At 51.9% G+C, this 17,383-nt stretch overlaps 7 protein-coding genes across 7 annotated transcripts; 5 read left to right on the plus strand and 2 right to left on the minus strand.

The window, feature by feature from the left end:
* Window positions 1-538: 538 nt before the first annotated feature.
* N7458_001301 (DUF1708 domain-containing protein) lies at window positions 539-3,961 on the minus strand (the record flags this gene model as incomplete). Its single annotated transcript, XM_056904684.1, has 5 exons — window positions 539-2,999; window positions 3,061-3,289; window positions 3,345-3,438; window positions 3,510-3,667; window positions 3,769-3,961. 5 exons carry the CDS (start codon window positions 3,959-3,961, stop codon window positions 539-541), a joined length of 3,135 nt encoding a protein of 1,044 aa, XP_056768791.1.
* Window positions 3,962-7,101: 3,140 nt separating this feature from the next.
* rlmA (SRF-type transcription factor RlmA) lies at window positions 7,102-9,009 on the plus strand (the record flags this gene model as incomplete). Its single annotated transcript, XM_056904685.1, has 3 exons — window positions 7,102-7,157; window positions 7,218-7,374; window positions 7,444-9,009. 3 exons carry the CDS (start codon window positions 7,102-7,104, stop codon window positions 9,007-9,009), a joined length of 1,779 nt encoding a protein of 592 aa, XP_056768792.1.
* Window positions 9,010-9,880: 871 nt separating this feature from the next.
* On the plus strand, window positions 9,881-10,504 carry N7458_001303 (GFA family protein; the record flags this gene model as incomplete). Its single annotated transcript, XM_056904686.1, has 4 exons — window positions 9,881-9,932; window positions 10,002-10,048; window positions 10,120-10,183; window positions 10,251-10,504. 4 exons carry the CDS (start codon window positions 9,881-9,883, stop codon window positions 10,502-10,504), a joined length of 417 nt encoding a protein of 138 aa, XP_056768793.1.
* A 586-nt stretch (window positions 10,505-11,090) lies between these two features.
* On the plus strand, window positions 11,091-12,398 carry N7458_001304 (putative aminotransferase; the record flags this gene model as incomplete). The annotated part of the gene is made up of 1 exon (XM_056904687.1): window positions 11,091-12,398. The coding sequence occupies one exon, from the start codon at window positions 11,091-11,093 to the stop codon at window positions 12,396-12,398; it is 1,308 nt and encodes a 435-aa protein (XP_056768794.1).
* Window positions 12,399-13,428: 1,030 nt separating this feature from the next.
* On the minus strand, window positions 13,429-13,724 carry N7458_001305 (uncharacterized protein; the record flags this gene model as incomplete). Its single annotated transcript, XM_056904688.1, has 2 exons — window positions 13,429-13,454; window positions 13,511-13,724. The coding sequence occupies 2 exons, from the start codon at window positions 13,722-13,724 to the stop codon at window positions 13,429-13,431; spliced, it is 240 nt and encodes a 79-aa protein (XP_056768795.1).
* Window positions 13,725-14,380: 656 nt separating this feature from the next.
* Window positions 14,381-15,426, plus strand: N7458_001306 (putative short-chain dehydrogenase/reductase family protein; the record flags this gene model as incomplete). Its single annotated transcript, XM_056904689.1, has 2 exons — window positions 14,381-15,258; window positions 15,312-15,426. The coding sequence occupies 2 exons, from the start codon at window positions 14,381-14,383 to the stop codon at window positions 15,424-15,426; spliced, it is 993 nt and encodes a 330-aa protein (XP_056768796.1).
* A 614-nt stretch (window positions 15,427-16,040) lies between these two features.
* Window positions 16,041-17,225, plus strand: N7458_001307 (EF-hand domain-containing protein; the record flags this gene model as incomplete). Its single annotated transcript, XM_056904690.1, has 4 exons — window positions 16,041-16,081; window positions 16,150-16,168; window positions 16,233-17,133; window positions 17,203-17,225. 4 exons carry the CDS (start codon window positions 16,041-16,043, stop codon window positions 17,223-17,225), a joined length of 984 nt encoding a protein of 327 aa, XP_056768797.1.
* Window positions 17,226-17,383: the final 158 nt, after the last annotated feature.

A 17,383-nucleotide genomic window follows, 5' to 3' on the forward strand; every position in this document is an offset into this window, starting at 1 on the left:
AGTAATAAGAGGATAGGAATAAGGAAAGTAGGTTTGAGAAAACCCGGATATCTCGATCCAGACACGGTCTGGACGTTGTAGGAGAAATCAAGAAAGCTCGCACAAGAGAGTTAATCAAGAGTGAGCACGAATCGAAGGTGTAGGTTAGAACAAGGTAGTGAAGAGGTACTATCACAACCAAAAAAGAATCCGTTATTCGTATCGCGGCGTTTCGTCGCTGTGGTTCTTCGGCCCCTTTTCGTATAGTTTCTTGATGAAGGGGATACCACTTCCAGAGGGCCCTTGTGTGAAGAAGAGCATCAGGTCGGGCATACGAGGGGGAATTATCTTCAGGGCCCAGGTAAGCAAACACGAAGAGACAAAATCTTGGCAGCGTAAAGAAGGACGGCATGCTGGAACGAGGAACAGTAGAAGAAAGAAGGCTCGAGACGCCAACAGACAGGGGAGGTATTCAAAGGTAAGACAAGGTCAAGTGAGAAGAACGACAAAAAGGAATGACGGAGTTACTGCCAACGGGCTTTTGTGGGGGGTATGTGATTTAGCGCGAGTTCTCCATGTTACCGGTCAACTCGGCAACACGGGCCTTGATACGGGCGACACGCGACTCAATGGTCTCTTCGCCGCTGGTATCACCCTCGTCAGTGCGCTCGGACTGGCTGGTCCGCGCCTCGGGCTCCTCGGTGGCAGGGAGAGTGGCATCACGGCGCTCGGCCGCATTCTTACGGATCTGAGCCCAGCGGTCCTCGGTGCTGGTGAAGCGTCCAGATTGGGGTTGAGGTTCGGTCTGGACTTCATGCTTCACCTCTTGACTCTGACCGTTGGTCGGCGACTTCGGGAGCACCTCTTCGGTAGGGTGCGCCTCCACGGCGGAGTCCTCGGGGACAAATGCGGGCTGCTCAACGAGAGGACCCTGGTCAAACTTGGAGAATTCCTGGTCGGCGTCATTGGCCTCGTTGGTGTCAACACGCGAGAGGGCGTCGTACTCAAGGGCACGGCGGGTCTTTGGCGGACTACCACTGCCCTCGATCACCTGAGAGGGCAGCTGGGGCTCCTCGTGGGCGGGCTTGGGGTTCTGCTGAGGAGTAGAGGGTTTCTCAACTGCGGGCTCTGGAGCTGCGGCTGGGACTGAGGCCGGAGTGGACTCGGCCGCGACGGCAGGAATGGGCTTCTTCTTGATGGCACTAGGCTTGGGAAGAGCCGACCGGGAGACCGGGTCCTGGGACTCTTTTGCCTTGGCCTCGAGAGCGGCACGAGCAGCGGCCACCGCAGAGGTCTCCCTAGCACCAGTAGTATTCATGGGCGGCTGCGGTTGCTGCTGCTGCTCGGCCTTCTTCTTGCCGAACATGTTCTTGAAGCCAGCATTGCCAGTCTTCTTCTTGAGCTTCTTCCCACCCTCGTCAATAGATTGCTTGGGCTGAGACTCGGCAGGGTCCTCGATGACAACCGTCTTGGCAATGTCCTTCTTTTTCTCTTCAATCACGGGCTGCTTGGCAAGCTCCTGCTTGACGGGTTCGGGGGAGGGAGGCAGTGGTGTAACCAAGGCCCCACTGTCCTTCGGGGGTGGTGGAGGGCCACTCTTAGCAGTGCCGGTCGGGAGAGGAGCAGGCGGAGGAGTAGTCGGCTGTTCGTGAGAACCGTTGGTTTCGCCGTTCGCACCTTCGGCCAGAGTGCCGGTGCCAGCACGGCTGTTGCTCAAGTAGGCAGCACGGAACGCATTCTTGTCATAGTTGCTAGCCCACTTCATGGCCGAGGAGGCCTCGTTCACGATAGCAGGCTGCAGCGTCATCACGGAGTTAGTCTTGGTCGAGCGAGTGTCATCACCCGGGCCGTTTCGGGCTTGGTTCGCCTCGGCTTCCTGTTCACGGTGCTTCTTCTGGAGAGCGGCGGCAGCGGCCTGGATCCTCTTGTGCTGATCAGGGCCAATGCTGGTCTTGCTCTGTGGAGCCAAGTTGTTGGGACGCTGGTATGATTCTTCAATCGAAGAGACCTTCTTGGCCGACGACTTGCTCCGGTTCAGCTTGCTAGCACCCTTGCGGTTGCCAAAGCTGAAGAAGCGCTTCTTCTCGACGATCTGGGCACCAGCTTCCGGTTCCGGGGCGGCTCCCTTCACTTGCTCCTCCAAGACGAGCCACTTGGTATCTCGGATGCGAGTCTCAATGAGGGCGCAACGGCCGAATACAGCCTTGCGAGCACCAGGCTCGTCGCCAGACAGACTAGTAATCCAGACCCACCAGAAGGAATCGTCCATATCTAGAGTGCTGATACTGGCCAGCTCAGCTGGCTCAAGTGAGGGCTCAGCGTTCAAGTTGCGCTTGTGCGACTGTGAGCTCTGGCCACGGGTGGCCGCAATTGGCGGGAGAACCTTGTCTGGCGGCAAAAGAAGGGGACCAACCCGGTCCTTGAGGTTCGCCTCGTCCGTGAAGCCAGACGACATGAAATCTGCCCAGGACGGAGTCGTGGGGCGGCCAAGGTCTCCACCCTGCGATTGAGGAGCGGTCCTCATACCGCTGAACTCCGTCTTTACTGGCGGCTTGTTCTCCTCATCCTCTGGATCTGACTCGATGGAACCACCGAAACCGATGTCTTCGAAACGGGACCACGAGGCGTCACGCAAGCTAGTAGATTGCTTCGAGCTCGACACGCTAGACTCGTTTGTGGTGGAAATGCATTTAAGCACACGCAGACATTCATCCGTCAAGGCCTTGACGGGATCTTCGTAGTTGGCAAACTCTTGCAGGTGCCAGTGTTCGTCGCGGTATTCAAAGTTCTTTGCCCGGCGCAGCAGAGAAAACGGTGTAGGCGAGACGGTATCGACGATCATAACAACCTTGGTGGTGGTAACCTGAAGTAAAGTTGGGGTTTCGGGGGGGTATTCGGTGGCCTCCACCAAGGTCTGAAGAGAAATAGGCAGCGACGAGATACCGGTCACGCCGCGCGGCATATCAGGCGAGAGGGAACGAAGATAAGCAAAGAACAAGTGACTTGTGGCATCGGCAGCACTGTCCATGAGTCAGCATTTGTCCACATCGGTAACAGAGGGAGGTGGAGGTTCAATCATACGCTGCCCAGTTCTTGTAAGAAGCCTCGAAGCCATTGCCGGTGTCGCTGTGCTCGAAAGCCCACCATCCGGCATATCGCGAGAGCTTACGGCCTCCCAGGCCGTTTGATTTGCCGTGGGCTGCGATGGCAGCCAAGAGATCGAAGAAGTCAAAGATAATCTTCGTGCGGGCATCGGAGTCGACACTGATGGGGATGAACGTAGAGAATGCATCGCGGGCCAAATCCGAATCTAGCATGGAGGTTCAGCACATGTCACCATGTTTCATCATGGTCAAGATTCGTACCTTGTTCACCAACCTTGAACAGTTCATAAGCCTCCCATGTAACCACACCGCCAGTCAATCGGCTCCAACACCATTTCATCACACTGCACAAGACCTATCCCCCGTGGTGTTATTAGCCATGTGCTTTTTCTCCCCTATCCTTCCTTGAGATTGTTGGTTCCTTACCATCGGCTCCGTCAGCCGCAACTCTTGCATCAACTCATCTCCACTGACGGGAGCTCCCTTGTCGAACGACTGGTTGAAGTAGTTTCGGATGAATGTGCGTGCGGCGCTAGGATCGGAGCTCGGACGGTATGGTAGCAGGAGAAATGGGGTATTGAGAGCTAAAATTGGACGAATGATCAGCAATCCGGAGAATGCGCATGGCAAGCGTTGCACCACCACCACCACCACCACATGGTTCAGAATGGAATTTCCAACCCACCTCGAGCTTTCAACTCATGCGAACAGCCTCGAATGAGATCCTGCACCTCTTCGGGGGCGACCTCTGTCCGTAGCCAGGCGTCGGTCCATTTGGGCTTCGCGGGGATGAGATCGGTGGCCGCCGTGGGTTTGGATTGCTTTTTGGAAGCATTTGCGTCCTTGCTGCGGAAGACTCGCGAGAAAAAGGCCGGCATGTTGAGTCGGGCGGATGCGCGCGACCGCTAGAGCTTTGGATCTCCTTTTTTTTTATTAAACAACGGTCAGAATCTGGATCGTTCTGTGTAGGTTCGCTCTTGTATTTTTTGGGCAGTCTGGCGGGCGAATAGGTACTTTTTTTTGTGGTCTTTTGGCCTTGCTGCAGCAGATCAACAACACCAATTAGCTGCGACTTCTCCACGCGAACTGGGCCAGAGGGCAGAAGCAGAAGACCGACAGATAAATTGCAATGGCCAGAAGCTGAAGGGAACGACGAGAAATGAAAAACAAGGCAGGCCGGGATGTCCTGCAGCCCCGGAGCAGGCTCAGGCCAAACAAGAAAGGATCCCCTGGTCTGAAATTCGTCTGTGCTCTCGGAACAGAGCACAAAAGAACGAGTGCACAGGGTGGGAGAGATCAACCACGACAATTCAAACGAGAGGACGCGAAGCAACAAGAAAAGGAAAGAATGGACGGGTTAAGAAGAGGAAGAAAGTCGCGATGTGCCAAAGAAGCCAAAGACCAGCAGCCTTGGGGGGAGGGGGGGTGAAATTCGGCAGTTTTTGGGAGGGTTCAGGGGTAACGTTAACGGGAGACTTACACTCTTCTGGGCCGTTTGGATCGTTGGGTCGAGACCGCCCGAAGCAAAAAAGAAAAAGAAAAGCAACAGAGCGCGAGAGAGAGAGAGAGAGAGACAAGTCAGATCGAGCCCCACCAATTGACTGAAATTCGAGCGATTGCAAACAAAGGAAAATGATCGAAGCGAGCGAAGCAACGGGGAAGGAAAGGAGAAAATGGAGATGTCTCTCGTGGTCGTCACAACTTGCCAGGGCGATTTGACACGGCCGTTGGACGAGTAGAAGGTGCGGAGAGTGGATGATACCAATGGCGATCATCATCTCCAAACTCGGGTGCCCGAGCCAGGGTTCTGCTGGGCTGTTTAGCTGCTGCTAGCTTCTTTAGTGGTGGTGGTGTTGGTTGGCGTCGGCGGATAGCGCAGCAACAGCTTACTTTGGGCCTGTTATGTGTTATGATTCCTGCGATAGCCAGTGGCAGCAATGAGGACCAGCATCTCTGCCTGTTTTGGTCTGCGATGCCCGACCAGCATGATGAGTATTCATGGCTACCTATCGTGTTGAAACTTGAGGTGACTGGTCCAACGTGTTTGGACCAATCAATTGACGGGAATGGCCCGTATACTTGGTAGAGACGGAAGGGCTAGGCAGCTAGCACGGAGGTTTGATTTGAAAAGGTTGAAAAGGGGGGGATGAAGGACTGTGTGGATGTACGGAGTACATAGTACCAGATAAAGTATTTAAACATCCAGCAAATGCAAATATTATCCAAAATTAAGCATAAACAGGTAGTGCTCTAGATGGGGTTATACATGAACATTAGCTAGCTCATCCGGGGTACGCCATTCTCAGGATACTTTCTACGTTCTCATCCGTACCAAGTCACTGGGCAAGAACGACCCTGAGAATGGACGAGGTAATGTATACGACACCCGCCCAGGATCAACGAGACCGTCCACAATTTACAACACGGTCCATTGTCCTTCCTAGAAGAAAGTATACACTATCTACATCGACCAGGTAGTATGAGTGTCACTGTATACCACACAACCATTTACATAAACATCCTTGGTTTCAGAACAAATGCGACCAGCTCAAATCTCACGCCCTTCCATCCCCTAAAGCTCAGGCCAGCTTACCCAGGCAGAGATCGGGCCCAACGCATGGATCCGACCGGTAGATCAAGATCAATAGATCGATCGGTCCAGGGAGTGGAGCGACTAATGCGCGGAATTTCGCTTACACGCTACAACACTACGTTCCAGTGTCCTTTCTACTGTACTCGTGAAGATGGTAGAATACATGATAGGTCAGCTGTACCAACATCTACTGTAGTTAGTTAAAATGCTTACCAGCGCCATGACAAATTGCCAAATTATACAGAGACCAGCGGCTCCACTACATTGAGTGCACTCAGCCCACTTTTTGACCTGGATGATATGCCAAAAGGAGCAACTCGGCGGCTATATTATGGAATCTAGACCAACTTATCTATAATTGTGGCCTTATACTTGATGCATTTTCTCTGGATCGATGACGGGCTGAGCAGAGATCCGACGCGAGAAATCTGATTATAGATTCATGAGCAGATGGATTCAAGATAGATAGAGCGGAGAACCTATAGGTGCTTCGTACTTACGATCACAATGAATAGAAGAAATGAAATATGTATGTGGTATGCTGTTTCTAATTGTATGAGTTGAACAGAAACAATCTAATCGCATCTAAAACCCCTCGAGATGATGATTTGCAACCTTACCACCTGTCCCGCGCTCATAGATTCAATGAATAGGTATTCATGGAGCCGGTCAATGGACGTATATATTTGGACGCGCCGCTCCTCTTTGTATGGAGGGAATGTGTAAAATACAATTGCATTGTAACTCACCTTTGAGATAATCACTTGCGAAACATGTTTGGATTTGAAGTAAAACCTTTTGTCCCCTGAGTTGATATTGTATCCTCACCATCGCCTCCTCGAGTCTGCTCTTTATACTCACCTTTGGATATTGCGTGACTCGATTGTGGTGAGTGTGACGGGAAGTACGGAGTACCGAAGGTATAAATAGAATCTGCCTGAGGCACATGTGGCTGACATAATCACCTTCCCTTTTGTTCCTCCTTCGAAAGGGACTTGATTCTATCTTTAGAATCAACCTTTTCTGCATCGTCAATCAGCCCCTCCGCGCAACTATTTACTCCACGGTATTGCGCCGCTGGTTTGTGGCCCATTAAACCCCATCCCACAAGTCCCTGTCGATACTTTCGCCCCCATCATCTCTTCGGAGTCACTCCTGTCCGCCCATCCCTGCTCGTGCACCCGTTCAGATCCCCCTCGAGGGCGTCTCTCTATTCCGCGACCCTGAGCGGCGCGAATCTACTCGACGAGTTCTGCCATCTGTTTCCGCGTGGTATACCTGTGCGCGTGTGAATAACCTCGAGGATTTCGAGAGTCAAAGACTCGAGGACTTGATCCGCTGGTACCCGTGAGACACGCGGTTCCGAGTCGCTCGTAAATCTGACACTTCCCGGTACGCGCATCGAGCGCCCATCACTTGCCCACCATGGGTCGTAGAAAGATCGAGATCAAAGCGATCAAGGATGATCGCAACCGTTCAGTGTAAGTTGATTTCATATTTTGAAATTTGGGTTGACCATCATGCTGACTTTCCTATCGCAGGACATTCCTCAAGCGAAAGGGTGGTCTGTTCAAGAAGGCTCACGAGTTGGCCGTTCTTTGTTCCGTCGATGTCGCCGTCATCATCTTTGGCCACAACAAGAAACTATATGAGTACTCCTCGTGTGACATGCACGAGGCTCTCGGTCGCTATCAATATGTAAGTCATTTCTTGTCTGATCGCACGTGGACATTGGAACTACTGGCTAACCATCTTTTCTTTTTTTAGTTCGGCCCACCCCATGAGCATAAAGGTCCCGATGACTTCGCCGGCAAGCGCGATGACGACGAGGACGAAGATGAGATGACCCCAGCCCCCGAAGAAATCCAAGCCCAGCAGCCTCACCCCGTCGTTCCTCCTCATCTCCAACAGCCTGGCTTCCAACACATCAACCATGCGCCGTCCGCCTCTCCCCCGATTGTCCATAATGGTCTTCCAATAACGCGCCATGGCACGCCACAGTCACAAGTGTCTCGTCCATCCTCTCGAAATCATGTTCGTCGCGTCAGCTCAAATCTTGGACCGCACGGTCATCCTACGCCGCCGCCGCCCCAAAATGGATACTACATGGCCAATCCCTCGATGTACAACCCGAATGTTCAGACTGCAATGAATCAGCCTCGCCCCGGTCAATACACTCAATACGGTCATCCTCCTCACGGTCCACAAGGCTCACCGCCGCAAATGCACCACCAACATGCACAAGCACAGCAAGTCCCTCATCCCCAAGCTCCGCAACATTTCCAACATGCACAAATAGTTGCACAACAGCAAATGGGGATGCCGCCAGTCTCGCATGGACCAGTTCAGCAGGCGCCGCAGCAACCTTATATCACGGAGCCGAGTAGAGGGTCTATGCCTCCGGCCTTTGCACCCGAACCTCAATCAGAACGAACGGTACCGATACCCGAGACCTCGCAGAATAACGCAGCGGGTGTGATGAAGACAGAACATAGCCAGTCGCCCCCTCAGCCCAAAGCATTGTCCAAGTCTCAGTCCCGTAGTATCTTCACTCCCATTGATGATCGTGGGTCCGTGCTTGCACGCCAATTTGGATTTTATGATTCTCCACCGGGGCAAGGGAACCAGCTGTTGAAACCAGAGCCTCCGCAGGAACACTCACGCAATTCTAAGCCCGCTATCAGCACTGCCTCGGAACCCCCGCGCCCACAATCCATACCATCTGCGGCAGAGATTAAGCCACCTTCACGCACGAACAGCGGGGCGCTTACATCCAAGCGACCACAGTTAAAAGTCCAGATTCCCAGCGAGAGCTCTGATCGAGGCAGTGCAACGGGTGAATCATCCTCTCGCGACTCTGCTGGCAACAAAACAGTGACTTCTGCCAAGGATAACCCTCCTACAGGAGTTGTGCTACCGCCGCCATCACCGTCAACAGGGGCGATTCTCAGTGCTGGCGCGCAAGGGCCACCGAATCCGTTTGCTCGGCCACCTCCACCAGGGGCCACGGGGCAAACGAACTATAGCAACAACGGTAACAATGCCGGGAATAGCGGCTGCAGTAGCTCGAACAACATTGAAACTCCAATCTCCGCCCTTCCCAGTCGGTTCGTCTCCGATAACCTCCTCCCATCGCCATCCAGTTTCTTCCCTGAGTGGGGCTTCGGCCGCTCAGGACCAGACTCGAACCTCTTACCGAGTCCTCTAACGTTCCCGACGCCGGCGGTCCCAAGCGGGCCGAGCTTCTCGCGGGAAGATGAGCAGGATAAGAAACGGAAGACTCCGGAGGGTGGGCTCCCTGCCGACGGGGCAAACAAGAAACCAAAGGCCTAGCGAGAGAACGGAATCATGATGTTGATGTAGCCGCCGTTCCCAAATCGCCGAAACCTACACCACACGACACGACATGGACATCCTGGTTGATGCCCTCCCTCTCTTTCCCTCAACCTTCTGCACTCTCTACCTACCATCTCAAATCGCCATCTCTCATATTTGGTTGAGCCCAGAATCTTCCGCTCTATACCCTAGCTTGATACCTCGAACGATTTCTTTCTATTTTGTCTCTTTTTTCTCTTTCTTTTCTTCTCTTGCGCGAATCTGTTCAAATGCCCCTCGATTGTTGGTCGTTGATATTCCTGCTTGTCCTTAGTTTCCTTTCTTTGTCACTATGTACTGATTTTGAAATTTTCGTCGTACCTCTTTGAATTGTCTTGAACTTGGCGTTGACGCGTTAGGTGTTTGGACGATGTACATAAGGCTTTTTGCACTCGCAACAGCAATGACATGTCTATTGATGTTCGAAATGACCCTTTGTATAGCAAATTTCGTACTTCAAGCCCTCGGACCGCGGCCTTTGTTGCACATCACAAACTCAATCCAACCCACCCACTCAATCCCTGATTCCCCTCGTTTGTCAAAGCAGGAAACTTTCTGTCAAGGAAACCTACTCCGTAAGCCACTCCCATGCCAGCTTCGCGAGGCGGTCTCGATCTCGGCGATTGAAAGTGGGGAGTGCGGGGAGGGGAGTCAGACAATCGAAGGCCGAAGAGAAAGATTTAAAAGAAAGCATGGCTTCAACATAGCTTGATCCGTTTGTGCCTTTCTTCTCTTCACATCTTAAACTCCCTTCTCGTCTTCTACTTATATTCTCTTGATTCCACAAAGGTACCCAGCCGAAACGGACTTGTAATCTATAGCCGCAACCATGACTATCACTGGAAGCTGCCTGTGTGGTGGTGTTACCTACGCTATTGAAGGTTTGTACCTGGCGAGCTTTGTTTTTTCTATTGGAATGTTGTGTTCAAGGAGCTAATCGGTGAGAATAGCCGATAGCTATCTCGCTGCGCTGTGCCATTGCATTGATTGCCAGAAGGTAAGCTACTCTTCCTCCATCCCCATTCCTGTACCGTTATTCCAGTCCATGCTAATTGACCGTTCTTGCAGTGGACCGGTGGTGCCTTCACATCCAACGCTGTCGTCCCCCGTACCAGCTTCAAAGTGACCAAGGGTATACATTATACAACTCCCTTTTTATAAACGACCGACCATATCTAACCCTATGTTTCATTTCCTAGGAAACCCCACCACCTACGACGCCGTCGGCGCCTCCGGCAAGATTAACAAGCACTTCTTCTGCCCAACCTGCGGCTCCAGCTTGTACACCGAGCTGGAGGTGATGCCGGACAACACCTGTGTCAAGGCGGGTTCCTTGGACGGCGGTGAGGCGAATCTGCGGGGCAAGATCGATATCGAGTTTTATGTCAAGGACCGCCCGAGTTACCTTGCTGCTGTGGAGGGTGCTAAGCAGGAGCAGGCCTTTGGTGCTTAGAGTGTGAATGATTAGCTAGTGGCATTTCGCATGAGAGCATTCTTAGCTGTGGAAGGCAGGGAATCGGGGTTTGCTGGGATGTGTGGATCCTTCGAAGTGCGTCATTGGGGGATCAAAAGCCGAACTGCAGCTTACGGGCCGGGGGGAATAGTGGATCTCTTAGTATAGGTGTGAGATTGACTAGATGTACATAGAATGCATTGAATATACTGACGAGAATGACTACCTGTCTATTATGTTGCATTGTGCTTTGGTTGCTCTGATCGTGGCTATCGGCATGTCATGGATAGAGCGCCGCTCCCGGTCTCTGCTACTTCAAACTCAGACGGACGTGGCTCCACTCCCGTCCCTCGATTCTTGCTGGGACGCCCGAAGATAGCCGGTTCTCCAACTCTGGGTTATACGAGACTCACCAGCACCAGCGAGAAATCGTGAGTCACGGTACCGATAACGGAGATCAAGCCCTGATTGATCGCCCTCAAGATCAATCACAATCGGATCTATAAGACCCCGCATTCATCAGCCCTGCCACAACGCTGCAAAAATCTTTCAAGCGCAGATAGTCTGGGTTTAAATCTCTATCGAAATGGCACAGCAAACAGGCTCTACCCTCTCGGTTCGCGCTCAAGATGCCTCGTCCGCAGCTGCCCAGAACCTAATGTGGGACATCCTGGTCGACTCTTGGTGCCCGGCATCCAACCCAAATGGTTATATCAACGTTGGTGTCGCAGAAAACGCCCTTATGCACACCGAACTCCTGCAATACCTCAACAAGAATCCACAATTACCCGCCGAGTATCTCACCTACAACGACGGAGGTGGCGGCTCAAACAGACTCCGCCGTGCTATCGCCCAATTTCTGAACCGTCATTTGAACCCCGTCATACCGCTAGATGCGGAGCAGTTAGTCGTCACAAACGGCGTTTCACCTGCTATCGAGCATGTATCATGGGCCTTTACAGATCCAGGAGAAGGCATTCTGCTGGGAAGACCATACTACGGCACTTTTATTCCAGATCTCTCGACGCGACCCGGTGCCACGGTAGTGCCCGTGAATTTCGACGACGTGGATCCGTTTAGTGCCGAGGCTGTCTCGAAATATGAAGACGCCCTTGTTTCTTTCCAGCAGTCCAGCGGGAAGAGAGTCAAGGCCTTGATGCTATGTCACCCGCATAACCCACTTGGCCGATGCTACCCCCGCGAAGTGATCATCATGTTGATGCAGTTGTGCCAAAAGTATCAGATCCATCTAATCAGCGACGAGATCTACGCGTTATCCGTCTTCGAGAACACGGTGGATGAGCACCCTCCACCGGTCAAATTTGAGTCCGCGCTATCAATTGATCTAAAGGGGATCATTGATCCCAAACTCGTGCATGTACTCTGGGGCATGAGCAAAGACTTCGGCGCAAACGGGATCCGTCTCGGCGTGATTATCTCCCAGTCCAGCCCCGAATTCCACGGCGCACTCAGAGCGATCTCACTGTATTCGTATTCCTCGGGTATCGCAGATCACTTGGTCGCAGGTCTATTGGAAGCCGAGGCATTTACAAACGATTATATCCAGGAGAACCAAAAGAGGCTTTCAGAATCGTACGCATTCGCTGTGCAGTTTCTGAAGAAAAACGGCATCGAATACGCACCTGGTTGTAATGCTGCGTTTTTCCTTTGGGTGGATCTGGGTAAGAGGTACAGGGAGGTACATCAAGAGGTTTCTGCGGATGAGGAAATTGGAGAGAAGGTAATGCGGCGGTTGTTGGAGGAGAAAGTGTTCTTGGCTAGTGGGGTGTTGTTTGGGTCAGAGAAGGATGGGTGGTTTAGGATTGTGTTTACGCAGCCGAGGGATTACCTGGAGCGTGCCCTGGAGAGGATCGTCAAAGCTGTGGAAGAATAGCCCTCTGGAAGCCTAGATGTATCGAAGTGAGCATGCCACTAGACGATATTCAAGCGATTCCTTTCCATCATATCACCCATTCATGTACTCAGCTTAGTCAATTTTGGGCTGGGTTAGGTACCGAACCCAATGTCACATCCTGCTGGCTACCGAGCCAACTCCTTGATTCACGATTAATGCAAGTCAGTCGCCTCTTTGTTTTTGCCATGCCCTCTCCATTTCTTAATACTCAGGGTATTCCGCGGGGTGGCTCCAGTGGGTTGAGGCTCTGTAGTGCTTCAGCCATTGTTTGGATGGTGCTTGTAGTTGTGAGCTTATTATCTGAAGCCAAATAAGGCGAGCACATACCTAATACGTTCGGAATATGCTTTATTGTGCTTGTCATGGGCTATTTCGAGAACCTCCTCTTTTAGTGAAACACACAGGGCGGACTAACGTGTTTCCGCGCGATAGTTAGCCTTAGCATCTGGATCCCACATCTCAGTACTATGTGAAGGATCCGCGAAAGACGATGGTATTTGTAAATGAGAGAAGCGTTTTGTCACTCGCGGTGGTCGACCGAGGAAAATAGCAACATTCTTGTCCGCAGAATAGATTCGAGCAAAGGCTGTTTTGCGGAGTTGTGTCAGAAAAAAGGGCGTGTCCGGCTTGTTATCAATATCATCATGATATCCCATGGCTGATATGGACGATATTACATCTCCGAGTTTCCGCCATGAATGATAACCTAGATTGTCATTGGTGAGTAAGTTCTCCCGAAGTTTTGGACTGATAATGGGGCCTCACTAAGATCTCCATCAATAAATGAATGCATAATGAAGTTTTAATATTGTAAAACGAGTCGCATGTCATTCAGGCAGTCTAAATATGCACATAGTTCCTCCTTCTCATTTCCTTGTGCTTTCTTGAGTTAGGAAACCAGATGTTAGGCCCTCCCCGAATTTCCCCAAGCCAGCCGGGAAAAAATGAGACGCAGTATATTCACAAATACACTCAATCAAGCCATAAATCATGCATGTCGACCCTCGGACTATTTCTGTGGCGTTTGCGCCCCTTCTAAAATTGTCAGTCAGGGTTACTCTTATCGAGAAACTCTTAACAGCGGGACCAACCTTGAAAGCTCTTCATATTCCTTCCCGATTCCCGCTCAATGATATCAAAGTGTATTTCACGGACCCTCCGCATGTGCTGTTGTTGTTCCGGCGATGGAGATTTAAAACTGTCCTCGTCTGGATTGATAACACCAAATATACCAGCAGCTGTTGCTACCGCTCCGAGGGCGGCTATGAGGACAATGACGATGATGGCACTTGAACTTAGACCCATTGCAGCGAGCTGAGGAAAGTGAAGAAAAAAAATTCATTATGATTGAAGAGCAATATGAGTAACTTCTTTAAAAGGGTTTTGCGCAGCAAGATCGAATTTCTTATTCGGATTGCTGTGGGGCACACTCGCATTCCTCGGATTCAAGCCGAAGAATACTGTCGTTATCTCTACTTAGAAAGAATAGCTTCAATGTGTCTAATTTAAGAATAGATGTGTCGGAAATAATTTAGTATCGGTCGGTCTCAACCAAGTCCAATGAACGACTTTCGTTCAATGAACACGGCGAGTTCAGGCTCTACAAGCATCTCGAGCCTGACTCGTTTGGCCAGTGACTGGGAAGTAATCGAAGTTCTAATGTACTCGCTTGTTGTGTTCTGTGCCACTGCTATTCATCTTCCCAATTTCTCTTCATTATCCCGCTCGATGATCAAACAAAGCCATTGGCACGTGTAGACACATTCTCTGCAATGATATGCCTTCGCTGATGGTCCATTGTTTATCGAGGCCCTAAAAATACATGACTAAGCCATTGCATTTTGGCGCCTGAGGCAACAAACTAGTGAAGTCAACGCCAGGTTCTCCGCGAGGTTATTATCGCCGCCGAACATATTCATCACTCTGTGCAGTATTCCTTGAAGGGAAACGAGCTCGTCAAAATGGCTGGACTTTTCCGCTTACTCAAAATGCAGTATACACCCCCAACAGACCCTCTCACCTCGTTCGCTGGCAAAACAGTACTGTTGACGGGCGCAACCTCGGGTTTGGGGTATGAAGCTGCCATCAAGCTCCTCAATCTCGGCGTAGACTCTCTGATCATCGGGAGCCGCAGCTTGGAACGTGGCAACAAGGCGAAGCTCGAGCTTGAGAAATGCACCAATCGCCCCGATACGATCCAAATCTGGGAGCTCGAGATGAACAGCTTCCAAAGTGTGAAAAGCTTCGCCAATCGCGCCAACAGTGAGCTCAAGCGGCTGGATGTCGCACTGCTGAATGCTGGGTTGTGGAATCGCGAGTACACACAGTCACCTGAGAAGTGGGAGGAGACTTTACAGGTCAACACGTTGTCAACGTCATTACTGGCGCTGTTGCTTCTTCCCAAGTTGAGAGCGAGCTCCTCCGAGACTGAGCCGACGCATCTCGGTGTTGTGTCTAGTCAACAATTTGTGCGTGTGAAAGCCGAAAGTCTTCGAACGGAAAGGCCATTGCTGGAGCACCTCAATTCTCCAGATCAGTTCCACGGGCCGAAACAGTACGGCATCTCGAAACTGCTCTTGGAATACGTGATGAAGAATGTCGCCAATCTTGTTCGCAATGATGACGGGACATTGCCCGTTATCGTCAATACCATTAGCCCTGGGCTCTGCCGGTCATCTCTCGGGCGACAATATGACCGTTTCTACGAGCGATGGCTAGTCTGGATCATGTACAAGCTTTTTGCACGAACGACTGAACAGGGCAGTCGCCTGTTGGTCAGCGGGGTGCTTCAGGGTGCAGAAGCACAAGGCAAATGTTGGCGGAACGATGGATACCTTGAGTAAGTCATTCAATGGGTCGAGGCAATTGACCAAGTACCCTGACAGTTTCTAGTGAATCCAAGGCCCTTACTACTGGACCCGAAGGGGGAGAATTCCAAATCAAGGCGTGGGATGAGATTCTATCTGTGCTGGAGGCGCAGGCAGCCGAAGTACGGACAATTATCTAGCAAGCTTAGCTGAGCGGAAAGAAAGAACTTGGCAAGCGCAAATTACGTGGGGCCCGTATACTCGTATCCCAAATATATCACCCAATTGGATCGTAGCGCAGTTGCGACAGAGCCCCATGTGCAAACTTGCAGGGGATTACAGTAGTATACCTGCGTTTTGTGGCCTGGCGCTGGCGGCTACTTTGGGGCTGGTTTGGCGACGCGCGTATTGGTAGGGCTGAACGGACACTGGGACTGGAGCGGGAGAGATTCGTTATTGGTAATACCGGTCGACCAGGGCCACAGGGCACATTTGATTGACTCGATGCAATTGGGTTGACGAGTGGGGGAAACCGGATTTAGCGGACAGTTCGCTCGTTGGGCCAAACACTAAAAAGTCGTCCTGAATCCGCCCCACGGCTCCGCTTTGGCGAACCTGAGCAACCTTGTCCTTGGCCTTCTTTGCTCCTCGAATTTCTTCCATAACTTCCTGGACCCCTTTGATCTTCCCATTTACCACTCATTGGATTCTGGGCGGGTTGATTCTTTCAGTCTGATATACTACCCAAGCAAGGTGATCCCATCCCTGGTTGAGCCTCACGCTCCACCTGTCATTGCGTCAGTGCTAGGCCACCATGGCCTACAACAAGAGCTACAACCCTGATGCGCTGCCAGCGTAAGTACACTCCGCAGACGCAATTTTCATCAAGTGTTTCTGGTCGCTAACCTTTTGGGATGGCATAGGCACGCTGAGCCCGAGCAGGTAACTCTCCACGTCGCGCCTTGTTGTTGCTCGTCGTCCCGCCAAACTAAAACACTCTCGCAAGGTCGCGCAGTTGATAGGGAACTTGCAGGCAACTGGAGGCCACAGTCAAAACCAAAAGCCTCTTCCCTCTCGCCCACCACCACAGTCAGCCTCTAGCGGTGGAGTACCCCCGCGAGTGCCCGTCTCCAATGCTCCCCCACCGCACGCATACAACAACGCCCCTCCTGCCAATTCCTACAATGGCCGACCCTCGCCCGCGAATGCCCCTCCCCCAAACCAAGGCCAATACCGACCGCACCCGTTACATCCCTCTCCACCCCCTCAGAACTACGGCCACGGTCCCCCTCCATCTCAGCCGCAGCGTAACCGACCCCCGCCCGTCTCGCGCCCTCCTCCATCCCCCCACCCGCCCCCTCTGTCTGCCCCCGGCGATGACCCACAACAGCTCTTCCCTCTCTTCCGCGCCGCCAACTCGTCGCATAGCGGCTCGCTCACGGAGAACGAGCTCGGCTCTGCCCTGGTGAACGGCGACTACACATCTTTCCACCCCCGCACAGTGAAGATGATGATCCGAATGTTCGACCGGGACGGGAACGGCATCATCAACTTTGACGAATTCGTCTCATTGTGGAAATACCTTGCCGCATGGCGGGAGTTATTCGACCGATTCGACGAGGACCGCAGCGGGCGGATCAGCTTGCAGGAGTTTGAGAACGCGCTGGTCGCGTTCGGGTATCGACTCACGACGAAGTTTGTGTCCGTGCTGTTTTCTGCGTTCGAAAGTAAGGCAAAGCAGGTTAGTGGCCCTCAAGGGCCGCAGAGGAGTCCTGGGCAGAATGGGATGAGCTTTGATTTGTTTGTGCAGGCTTGTATTAGTTTGAGGAGGATGACGGATGTGTTCAAGCGGTATGATGAGGATCGGGATGGGTATATTACTGTGAGCTTTGAGGAGTTTTTGACTGGTAAGTTTTGGTTCTGTTCAAGCCGACTCGATGGTTGCTCGGGAAACGATTGCTGACGAGATGTTGCAGAGATCATCCTGCTGCAGGATTAATACACTTTTGCTACGAGATGCTCTGGAATTTGCATATGGTTTTTTCATGTTCATCTGTTTTGCATTCTCCGTTGCGCTCGTCGTTTGTGGCGATTGCCTTGTCTGGGCTATTGTTTCTGATCCTGGTTCTTGAGCTGTTGAAGCCCTCCACATTATAC

This window comes from Penicillium daleae (genome assembly GCF_028827525.1).
Source record: "Penicillium daleae strain IBT 16125 chromosome Unknown utg000002l_segment0_segment0, whole genome shotgun sequence".
In the NCBI taxonomy this organism is placed as follows: Eukaryota; Fungi; Ascomycota; class Eurotiomycetes; order Eurotiales; family Aspergillaceae; genus Penicillium; species Penicillium daleae.